This window comes from Apteryx mantelli, chromosome 5 (genome assembly GCF_036417845.1).
Source record: "Apteryx mantelli isolate bAptMan1 chromosome 5, bAptMan1.hap1, whole genome shotgun sequence".
Lineage (NCBI taxonomy): Eukaryota > Metazoa > Chordata > Aves > Apterygiformes > Apterygidae > Apteryx > Apteryx mantelli.
The window spans coordinates 57,873,659-57,886,039 of NC_089982.1; the positions used below are offsets into that span (position 1 = coordinate 57,873,659).

Sequence of the window (12,381 nt, forward strand, 5' to 3'; positions counted from 1 at the left end):
TGAAACAGCTTAATCGAAACAACACATGTAGGCAATAGGATAACCATGAACATTGGAATAAAGCAGTTCATTAAAATCAACATGCTCAAACATCTTCCAAGCAAGAGAATGAGAGCTCTGAGGTCAATTTCTTATATTGACCTTTAGGACCAAAGTGCCAGGCAAGACATGAGACAAATTCCAAACACCTGAAGCATTCCTACTCATTCTGATCAGTGACAGAAGGGAACTACATCAAAACATTGGTTTTCATGCTTCACAACAGATTTTTGTAATCAAAAGTAAACAAAGATTACAGAACATCTGTACCGAACATCTTTTCATACATGAAATCATTACATCTCTGGCTTTGTACTGAGCATCTAGACCGTTACAGAGAAAATTCTGAGACCTTCATCAGGAGATGCAAGAGGACGTGAGCTCTAATGTGAGCTCTAACATATGGACAATAAAAACTTCAAGTCTCTTGAAACTACATGCCTCAACCCTCTTGTGCAGAGGTTTTTATTTACAAATCACTAAGCACACCAAGGGAAAGTATTTGATAGAACCCTTTCAGAGTAGGGCAAGATGGTTCAACTATCAAACAAAATCACCTTTCAACATAGGGAGGATGGTGTACAAGTCTGAAGTGAGCCCTGTCAGATCCCAGACAATTCAGGCTGTGCATCTCTTCTCACTGCCCTAGGCCAAGAGTGTGCTAGATTTATAAACGTGTCCCAGCAGTATAGAGGAAGAGTTGACATCACTCTACACTCTTCTCTAGCGCTCAGGGTAACATCTGCAAACACAGCTAGCACATCAGGATAGAGAAAATATTAGACAGATGGTAAGACAGATACAGTCAGTTTTAAAGAACTGTTCTGCTGAATGATCAGGGCTTTAAGCCAGTAAGTCATTTTCCTTTCCCCATAGGTATCATGCCTGAAACAAAGATAAAGGAATTCAAGGAATACGCCAGCTCATAAGTAACAAGCACAAAGAAGGTAACAAAAGTTGCAAGGCATCAAGTCACAAAGCACAAATGCTGGTGAATCAAGAATAGCAGCAAGCTAGTACCAAGCACCTGAGATGGAGGCCTCAAAACCTACAACAGTTTACTAACTAGAAAACAGATTTGGAATCAAGAAATAACCCTCCAACATTTCTTGAAAATCTGCACAAGAAACAGGAACAAGTTTCTGAATCAAAACTACTCAAGGAAATATTTGGGTTGTTTGGAGCACAGCATTTAAACCTGGTCACAGGCAACACATAACTAAAAGAGGTCTTGCTTCTGCTCTGTTCTCACTAATGCTCTTTCAAGAGTCAAAACACTGTAAGAACATGGATAATATCCTACTAGTCTAATGGGTTGAGTTCAAGGAGTGAGAGAAGTTATCCATAAGGTGTTCTAAAGAACTTATACTAAGAAATAGCAAAATGACAGATATCACTGAAACCTATGGGAGCTCTTCACAAATGGAGAAATTAAAAGCATGAAAATTCATTTTGAAGACATATTTGAAGACATAACTTAAAAAAAATCCTGACAGTTGGTCTCTAAAATTCCTTTAGCTTTCTAAAATATTAGTTTCAATAATTTTAGTGAGACTTCTTTTATGAAGCATCTTTAAATATATTTCTTCTATGTCCCTATTAAATACCTGTCTGGTGATCGTCTTGAGCAACGTCCTCTGTCAGATTCTGCAAGAGAAAAGGAATGATACAGTTAAACGACATAGTAATCTTCACTTCTCAGTAATGTTTTTAACTTTTAGTTGATATATTAATGAATTCATCTTCATTACTTGAAAAGTATCTAGCTAAGACTGTAGAACACTTGTGTTTTCAGTTCATATTCATCTAAAAAGTTACCCTTGCAAATGTAAAAAGTTCAAGGATGACCTGTTAAGTAATTTTAAAAAATATTTTTGAACATGTTTGATCAAAAATATAATCAAACTAGGTTTGAAGAGTAGAAATAATTATCCATTGGGTGGAGAATTTTGCAGTGCTGTTTTAAGCAATTCCATTAATAAATGTCAGCAATAGAAAGTTTAACTTTACTATAAAAATGACTGTGTTTAAAAATGAACACAAAGTGTTCTCAAGAAAACTCATTGAAAACTGACTGAAATCTCAGAAACCAGTTACCCTCTTTTTTGGACAGCATCTTTCCCACTAAATTTGCAGTGTACAGCCAGAAACTATATACGAATTTCCAGCTACGGCTGCAATAAAAATAAAATGTAAACGCACAGCCAACAAGCAGGGACGGTTTTCAAAAATTCTTGCTTCATTCTGCATAAGAGGACAGTTCATTCATTCAATACATTTCCACAAGAATTGTAAGGAATTGTATAGTGATGATTATTATAATTACCTGATATATCTGGGAAACCTTACACAGAAACAACATCTATTAAATCCGATATTGCAGTGAACGCTCCACTCTGACCCTTGGAGTATAATTGTTCAGTTTTTATTACTGCTACTTATCTTTTAATTCACTAGTTTCAAAACCCACAGCCATCCCTTTACTCATTCTCCTCCTATACAAAAAGACAGTAACAGTGTTTAAAAATGTATTCACTTAATGAGTTCAACCACAAATATATTCTGGACTAAAGCCCCAGCTACTCTGTTGAAAGAAAATGGCAAGTCCTTACCAGCTTATTGAGGGTGTGGTAAATCTTGTGAATATTTGCCAGTGTTGATAGGTGAGAGTTCAGTTGAAAATCTAGAGTGGGGAAAAATAAAATGTTATTTTTTCTGATTTCTGGCTCCAGCAACTGAAATTTCCATACATTCTGTCCATTTAATAAAATCATCAGAAGACTATAAAATAAAAGCTGAACCAACTCTTTCAACATCAACATTTTCAACACACAACAAAAACCAGTAAATGAAATCTGCAAAAGAAATCTTATATATGCTTTTTTTCTTAAGATATGGATTAACCCCACCGAAATAAAATTATAACCAATTAAAAATTATGTTAAAAATGAAACATTAAGTATTTACAACATTTTTATATTCTTTTAAAATGAGAATCATTATTACAGATCTTTCATACTACCCAGTCCTTCTCTTCCATCTATTCCAAAAACAGTTTAATTGCCCTGTCACATTTAAAATCATTACTAAAGACACTGTTTTAAGTTAGTTTGTTAATATATATGTACCTGTGTTTATACTAATTTCCTTGCAAAACTAAGTGACTGGAATACATTTACAAGTCTGAAACATGACTTTGTATAACGAGCCAAAAGTCACAATACAGCAATTGCTAAGATCAAAACCAGCTAAATTCAAAATAAAAAAGTTTTGACACCTCCTGTAAGAAGCCTTAACGTTACTTGCATGCACAGAGATAGAACACTTGAGTTTGCTTCAGTTGCAAAAGCGACAGTCTAATTTTTCCCCTACGTTTAAATTCCATACTTTTGCTAGAAATATGTTAGGAACAAAACTAGAAAAACGGTGATTTCCAAAAAGATCAAATGTGATCCAGCAACAGAGCATGCAAGCCAACAAGAAGCTGGACACAGACCATCTGAGAAGATCAAAACCAGCTAACTACTATAAAACATTTATATTTAAATTAAATCTAATTAGCTACCACACTAGAACTTGTGCACAAAGATGCTTTCATTAAATAGCTAGAGACATACACTATCTAACAAGCATAGTATTGCAAGCAAAATTCATCTATACACAAAGAGCTATATATGCCTAGTGTCACCGCTATCAGTTACCACATGAAAGCATTTCTACCTGGCGACATCTAATCTGGCTTTCCTATTTGCTGATACATGACATAAGTAATGTCAAAAAAGTAATTCTCACATTTCCATCCTTAGCATTACCAAAGAATGCTCTCAAAATGCACTGAAGATGACCCAGAATCTAAGACAAACAATAGTCAACATTAAATATCAGATCCCCAGGACAGTGGACAACACTGCTATACAATTAAGAGGTGTACTGGCAGGAACTGCCTGCTGTAAGGCGTACTTGTTACACATATTGATAAGGAACTCTCTCACCACAGCGGCTAAAAAAAATTTCAAACGATACATTTAGGAATCACAGGTTTCATTTCACTATGTCAGCTAGAGAGAGGTCATCTCACTAATGTCACTGTCTATTTCTTAACATACTTTCACAGTTCATCACCATAGCAATAAAATACATAGAAATCAGAAGTACCAAAGACGGAATTCCCAGCTTCAGATATACTCATCTTTATTAATTCAAAGACAATCCATATCTTGTTATCAAGATACGGTAAGATGATCTTGAACAGGGTGCTAGATTTTTCTTCCATATTAAATGCTCAATTAAGTTCCACTTTTGCTAGTCAAACAATACTAAGCAGAACCATGCTGCAAAAAACAAAGCTGAGTTACTTGGCCAACTATTCAATTTGACATGACAACAAGAACCAATAAATAAATAAATAAAAATAAAAAGGACAAGAGCCATTCCTAGAAGATTAAGATTAAAATATGATTTTTATGATTTTTTTAACTGCCAGATCAGGTGAAGCTTTTCAGAATATGAACTAAAAGATTTTCCCAGTTGCCCTAAGATCCACAAAGAACATGAGTCTTCAGAGAAACCAGTTATATTTCGAGTTAACAAGCTGAGAATAATGAGCAATTATTCTATTCTAAATTAATATTAAACAGTAATTTTGGATAGTACATTTAAAAGTAATACACAAAATATTTTAAAACTAAGACTACGTGTAAGGTACTGCCCTTAAAATAAAAGTCCTAGGGACTTTCAAACACATCATTCATAGTAGTTTGTTTCACATATCCACTGGGAATATCCTTACAATTTTAAGCCGTTACTTAAAAAGCAGTTTATATAATCATAAAGGATTTAGAGGGATTACACAAATATATTTTACAGTTCTTATCTAACAGCCATCACATCTTAGTTCCACAAAAATGGTTTATTCACATGAATACTGAGGTTATTGTAAAAGAAAATAATTTTAATTCTAGAATGAAATGACAGTCCAAATTTTTCTCTTTTCTACAGGGTAAGCTTGCAAAGTAGGGATACTATTCAAACCTGAAAACGGGATTCTTTATTTTGGTTACTGTTATGAAAGCAAAGTTGAGCAGTAGCCAGTACATTAGGAAGTTAAATTACAGCTCAAGTCACCTTCTGAACTGCTCACAGTGGTAGGCATACCCATAGTGCGAGCAATATGCAGCAAGTATCCTATGCCATTTGAAACGGCGTATTTTGGAAAACGTTGTTGAAGAACCACAATCTGGAAAAGAATATCTCCCATTCTGGCATCACCTTGCAAATTAGCAAAGGGACAATCGCACAGTCTACAGGACAGGACAAGTGAGCTGATTTAACAGCTGGCTGCAGCTGGAAGGCTCAGAAACACTCTCTCCCCCAACTCCAACTTCCAAATTTGCTTATGCAGCCTCTCAGCTGGGCTTCCCTCTAGTGCCTGCCCGACCCCCTTGGTCAGCCCAGCACGCTCTCAGGAATCTTATTCCCCTGCAAAATCCTGCCAGTTCAGTGGTCTGAACCAGATCACCAGGGACGAATAAGCAGAGTTAGAGCGAGACAGGAAAGGACATCACAGATGGGTGCAAAACTGTCTCTTTTGTCAGCAGCAATCTGTTAAAGCAAAACAGCTGTCCATTCAAGCCCCACTATGAGTAGACATACCACATGAAACTACCTACTCAACAGCAGGTTGCATGAGTTTTCACGTAAGGAAAGCCATCATGTGCGAAGATATTTTTCACCTGAATGGAAGAGCTTCAAAACACGTGAACTGGTCAGAAACTACTCTGTTTTTCCTGCAGAAAAGGGAAAATATTTTGTAGCAAAATACCATGCAGTTTAATGAGCTGGGACCAAAAGGAGGAAAGCTACTTGCTTTGTGAATGTTGAAAAAAGATATGGTGAAATGTTTCCTAAGGTACGGATTTTAACAGGAGTGGTGTATGTCAAACAAATATATCTATTTTTGTTGATTAACTTCTATTTTTCAGGTAGATGTTAACTTACTTTTAACAAGAATCAAGCAACTAAAATTCCAAATGCCATTAAATATTTTGTAACAGTTTAGAATGTAACAGTCAAATTAAAAAGTATTGGTAAAAAAAATTGCAAATCCAGTATCACACAAAATGGGAAAGAAAAGAAATGCCAGAATCAATCCAAAAGCATGGGATTTAAGCCTTGTCTGCAGTTTAGCATACAGAGCAAGTGTTAAAGTCTAGGTTAGTCAATTAGTCATGATCATACAATATAAATGTAAAAAGCAAACAGCTTAAAAATAACTTTTTAAAAAAGTGTTAGCATTAAGATTTACACTAAGAATCTAGCAGTTATGGAGAGGCAAAAGAATGCACAGCTCTTTGGGCTTGTTTCCGTAACAAACTGGAAGATAAAAAAATCATTCTATACTCCCCTCAACAAAACAAACTTAAGAAATGTAATGAACAAGCAAACAAAAGCAATTAAAATATTTAAGATAAGTGAATAGTATAGGTGAGTGAAACTTGAGCACTCAAGTTTCCTCTCCAAAATGTACAATCTTAAAAGGTTAGGTCAGATTTTTTGAAAAAACTGATTGTGTTGTAATTCTGATGGGTGGCAATCATGTGTTGTAAAACTATTCAAATGAAACCACAACTGAACACCTAAAGTAGAGTATTTTCCACCTATGTGCCTACATGCACATAGACAAGTACATGTCTGAGCTAAAACTTAAACTTAGTTCCTGCTGTCAAAATTATCATCTTAAAGCTTGGACAAGATAGAAAATTTAAAGAATAGAAGGAATTCATGTGATAAGATTCTAACTGAAAAACAGTAAGAGTTGGAACAAACCACAGCTACTGGTTGCATTACAATCTACTACAAAATTAGCAATAGTATTAAATCAGACTCAGTCGTAGACTCCAAGTTTCCATTAAAAGCTTCTGGTGTATTTATTTGAGCAAATGGAAAATCCATACAAACTCTTGCAGTAAACATATTTCTGAAAGTATTATACTAGACTGATATGTCATTAATGCTACAGATACAACTCTGCATTAAAAAATTAAGTATGCAAGTAGCTGTCGTAGTTTTTGTGACTGATAAAATAAATCTGACTGTTTTTAACTCAATACAAATATCTTGGGTAATTTGTCATCAGTTTCTCAGAAAATAACGAAAGAGAAAACATGTACTAGACAGACTCACTGCTGAAAAATAAAATGTAGTGTTTATGCTTTTACTTTTATTTAGTATAATCCTTTTTCAAATAATAGAACTGGAGTAAACTTGTAGTGATAGGGGAAATAATGGTTCAAAATACTGTCTCCTTAAACAGTTTTAAGCAAGGTTTGCTTATCCAGAGAAATAATCATTTGCTCCACAGTCTACTTACAGAATTATCCTAACAATAAGATAATCTAAAGATTAAGGAATTTAGAAGGACGCATTTGAAATCTAGAATTGGTAAAAGCCTTCCATAGCTATGTTAATGAAGGAGAATTTCTATATTCATTATTGAAAGGAGAAAACATGAGAAAGATGCGAATCAGAAGGTTTATTTTCACTTGCACAGAAACACAACAATGCACCCAAAACCAGAGATTCCCAAAGGGCAATACACAGCAGCCAGGAGCTGACTCTGCATTCCTGTCAGAGAATAAGCACTCATTTCCAATTTCTGTAGCCGAATCTGCCAGGGCTGCAGCAGCCTCCACTCAGGGCCACTGGAGCCTCAGAAGGCACAGCTCTCCCCGTCTATGCTACAAGAGCAGACCTGGGGTAAGAGGCGGCAAACTAGAAAGGGCTAGAAAAGCGGGCTCTCCCCTGATTTAGTAGGGTTTAGCATAAGGCTTGATACAGAAAATAAGAAAGAAAATAGAAGTAAATCCCAGTCTGGACAGTGAGGGCATCCAATTAAAGGGAAAGACAAGTGGGACAATCCATCCTAGCCTGAGGAGCAACACAGGGGCAGTGCTGCAGGCACATTTCCTCCCACACATGTGCACACCAACCATCACCAAGTTCGGAACTACTGCTGATGCCAACGGTATCCTAACCCATACTTGCAAATTTGTGTACATTACTACACACTAGAAATATTCTGAAGCAAAAATAAAGAGTGATTTAAACTATTAAACACCACAACTTGTGTACTGACTAAATATATTCGATAAGCATTCCTAATGGAGATTCTTGCCAGAATAAAACAAAGCTGGAATGACTGGCCACAGTTGGATAAGAATGACTAAAAGCAGTGGATAATTAGAACTAATTTTAATCCATTTCTAAAGCATACATTACCAAACCAAATAGCATTTCAGTGATTCATGTTACTCAAGCTGTGAACTGACCCTCTTTCAGTCTACAATTCAAGAACACAGTAAGTCTACCTACAAGGTTTTTAATACAGAATCAAGATTTTACAGCCATTTGATGCAAACTGTTGATCTGTCTAAATCTCACTCTGTCATCAAATTCATTCAAAAAAGGTCAACAAGTTAATTTTGTAACAGCAGGTGCTGCAGCCATAGAGTAGTTTGTCCACAGTACTCTAACTTCATGCCAGATTAGATGTCATCTGTCATCCTACAATGGGCATAAAGCCAATAAAAACTTTGTATCTTGTGCTCTAGCTAATTCAGCAGAAATGCAACCCTGTCCAGATCAAGTACGCACTACCAGGGTATCCAGCACTATACGGATCTGTTATACATCACTATGGAGCTTCAACAGCCTACAAACAGTTATGCCAGTCAAAGATATTACTGCCCCAGCTGTTGGTTTCTTCCTCCCTGCCAAAGGTTACAGTTCTCACAGCTCTGCCAGCTGCACCCGTCATGGGAGCACTCTCTAATCCACTTCAGGCAAAAATCAACCATGTTAGTTTAGACAATTTAAAAAAGTGGCAAGAGCTAACTCAGATAAATTTGACTGAGTGGATTAGAGAGCGCTCCTGCAAACCACTTTACCAGTAGAGCATGGAAGCAGTAATCTTCAGCTAATGGGCAGTAATGAGCAGCTGCAGTAGACAGTCCCAAACTAAATAGGGTCTGTGCAGCCACACTTCTGCATCAAGTGACGCAAAAGCATGTGTCACACCAGCTGGTTCCCGAGGGCAGACTAAAGCCTTGTAGCTCCGACCATAACAATATACATTAAAAAAAGAGTAAGAAGATAGTAACTTTTGATCTCTTTATGAGCCCAAAAGAGAAATTCTGTTAAAACTCAGGCCTATGATTTCAAGTAAAACTTCTTAATGGATAGTATAAGAAAAATGCTTCCCTTAAATGTGCACGCTTCTAAACCTCAAAAAGGGTTTCTGCTTTAAGTCCTTGCTAGTCTTTCTTACTGCAGAGGAATATCACATCACCCCTACAAGCTCAAATATTTAAACTGGATACAAGAGTTGTGCATTTTCATGGGATGTATGGTACTTCCTAATACAGTGCTTTTTGGAAAGCACAGGACAGACAAATCTACGCAAGTCTTCCTCTTGTGCTTGAAGATGCACACAAAACTAGGAAATGATGTTTTTTTAAAAAAACAAGTCTTTTTTTCCAATATCCCCAAAGTGAGGGAAAAATGTAAAGAAAATAGAGAATTAATAATTCATTTAAAAGTTAGCACAAGAAGTTACTCAAAGACAAAAATAAATTTATATCAAGTGCCAAAATAACACAAATAGAATCTCATCCTGCCACAAAAGACTGAAGAGAAGCAATAAGAGGGAAATCTGTTTACTTGCCTAACTGAACTCATTGTATGGCCTTGCACATAGCAGACATTTCTGACTATACTTACTGGACTTGCAAGAAACTTTTAAGCAAAAGTCTGCATTAAGGGAAAAGGAAAATCGATGCTTCTCACATTATGTGAGAAAATATATATTCAGGTTCAGAAAGAAAAATTGAGACAGGGCAAAAAAGGATTAACAGAGTTTCTATAGCAAGAACAGAGAAGAATTTAAGAAGGGCTAAAAAGAAGGTTCAAAAAAAAAAAAAATCCAGAAACAGTGATAAGCCAGCTTCCATATTTGTAAAGATGTGCTACAAACACTTCTTGTTTCAAACATCTCTACTACTGAGAAAAAAAGAAAAAAGCTAGTTACAACTAATGAAGTAAGTTAATTTAGGAAAACATTTCTATTTAAAATACCACATACACAAGGCCATGAACTGCCAAAAAAAATGGCCTAAGGTCAAAAATCCAATTATTTCAAAGGACATTCTGAAAGGGAAGTCTGTAACAGGTGAGAGATGAGAAACACTACTCTTCTCATTTTCTGCAGAGAAATTAGGAAAAAAAAAAAAGATACAAATGATCACCCTATAGTCTTCAACACCCTACATGAGAGAGCGTGGGAGTATCTGTAACTGCAGCTTACACATGCATAATAAAGGCCTACACCTTTTTTTTGGATAGTGCATATTCTAAAGAGCCTGAACAGAAGGCATGTTCTAGAATAATTATCCTTCCATTTCCAACATGAGGGAGTTATTTGTGCTTTCATAGCAACCTCAACCACCAACATATAACGATCTCTAAACATAAAAGTAAAATAAATCAGAACTACTAAAGAAATTATATAGCCTTATGAGTTGAGCTTTTAGCAGCCTGTCCCTGTCCAGTTTCTCATTTTGAGAAACACAAGAGGATTCAAGAAAATCCAGGCCTTATGCAGCATTTCTTCCCATAACTACTTTGAGGACTTTATCCAAAAGTCAGAACATCAGTCATTAATGTATGATCAAAGCTTCAATTTTCATTATCTTTTCCATAAGGTAAGTTCTGCAGTAATTAAGTGTCTCCGAGCTGCAGCTCCTTGCACAGTGAGGACATCTTCCTGCGAGATCCCACAGAAATCAAGACCGTCATTCTGCTGAGACAGCCCTGCGCTCAGGATGAGGGCTCATCTCTAGCAGAGGGGGACAGAGCCTGTTCCTCACCCACCCTACACCTAGGCGGGGATGCAATCCCCACCCTCACCTGGCAACCTGTTCATGAAACACGGTCCTGCCCGCTCTGACAACAGAGCCAGAAACCATGCGTCAGAGACAAAGCCCTCCCTACGCTCCCCCGAAACAGGCACACGGTCTTCGCTCAGGGCCGCCTGCGCCCCGCTCCCACCCCGCAGCCAAGCGCCTTCGCCCCCGGCCGCGCCCGCGGCCCAGCGCTCCCGCGGGGGCCGCGCCCCCGGCTCCGCTCCGCTCCGCGCCGCCCGCGGGGCAGCGGGCTCCGCCCCCGCCCCCCTTCGCCGCCGTGCACGCCGGGAGTTGTAGTCCCCAGCATCCCCGCCCCAGCACCGCCGCGCGGGGCGGCAGCAGAATAGACTCCACCTCCCACAATGCAGCGCGGTCCCCAGTCCCCTTCACAGCCCGTTTCTTCTGCACCGGCCCGGTGGAATCCGTTAAATTAACCGTCCCCCTCTCCCCCACTTCTCACCGAACGAGGCCGCCGGGCAGCCCCGCAGCCCGCACCCCTCTCTCCCCTCAGCGCCCCCGTCTCCCTCTCAGGCCAGCCGCGAGGGCCCACCAAGGCCTCACCAGCTCGCTGCGTTTGCAAGCTGGGTCGGTGAAACTGCGTCACAGCCGCTCAGCGCCCCCAGCCCCCACCGGCCCCGGCTCCCTCACCAGCCCCCGCCATCTCACAACCTCCCCCCGCTCCCCCTCGACCCCTCTCGCCCTGCGGGGGAGCCCACCGAGGGCCACGAGGCGCCCAGCTTCCCCATGGGGCTACTACCTCCACAGACGCCCACCCCGTCGGCGGCTCCGTGCCCACCCCAACGCCCTCCCCCGAGGCCGGGAGCCCCGTCCGCGCACTCGGCGGAGCCTCCCTGGCGGGCTGCAGGAGAAGCCGCCCCCACGCGGGTGGCGGCGACCGCCGGCGGAGAGGCTGGGCCAGTGCCCCAGGGTGCTCGCCACGGGGCGGGAGAGAGAGCATGGGCCGGAGCCCGGCCGCGCCGCTACTCACTGACAGCGGCGGCATCCGAGTGCATTTTCGTGCAGCGCACACTGCCCTGCCCGGCCCGGCTCCCTCTGTCCCTCTCTCCCAATCACAGAGCCCAAGCACGGACACCTCCCGCCCCGCCCATCGGCACCACCCATTGGCTCGAGCTGCCCTGCGAGAGCGCAAGTTCTGCTCTTCTATTGGATCAGGCACCTGCCATTTTCCTCCTACCGACCCCGCACCTCCTTCCCCACCTGCTCTCGCCTTCCTATTGGGCAAAAAGCTGAAGCACTCCCGCCTCCCTTCACTCTGACTGGACTTTGCCGGCGCCAGTTTTTCCTGGCCTTGAAAGCGCGTGCAAAGAACACCACTTTGTGTCACCCGTGGCTCTGATTGGCTCCGAAGGGTGAGGACCACGCC

At 40.0% G+C, this 12,381-nt stretch overlaps 1 protein-coding gene across 3 annotated transcripts in view; it reads right to left on the reverse strand.

The window, feature by feature from the left end:
• Positions 1–12,062, reverse strand: part of DCUN1D4 (defective in cullin neddylation 1 domain containing 4) — a 36,234-nt gene extending 24,172 nt beyond the window's left edge. For 2 of the 3 annotated variants that reach the window (XM_067298063.1, XM_013949560.2), the window contains exons 1-3: positions 11,986–12,062; positions 2,652–2,722; positions 1,647–1,686 (exon numbers count right to left, since the gene is read on the reverse strand). In XM_067298063.1, coding sequence (XP_067154164.1) covers positions 1,647–1,686; positions 2,652–2,722; positions 11,986–12,010 — 136 coding nt within the window. In that variant the 5' untranslated portion in view covers positions 12,011–12,062. Of the gene's footprint in view, positions 1–1,646; positions 1,687–2,651; positions 2,723–5,771; positions 5,790–11,985 lie in introns of those variants that run through there. The other variant, XM_067298064.1, reaches the window with a different exon arrangement.
• Positions 12,063–12,381: the final 319 nt, after the last annotated feature.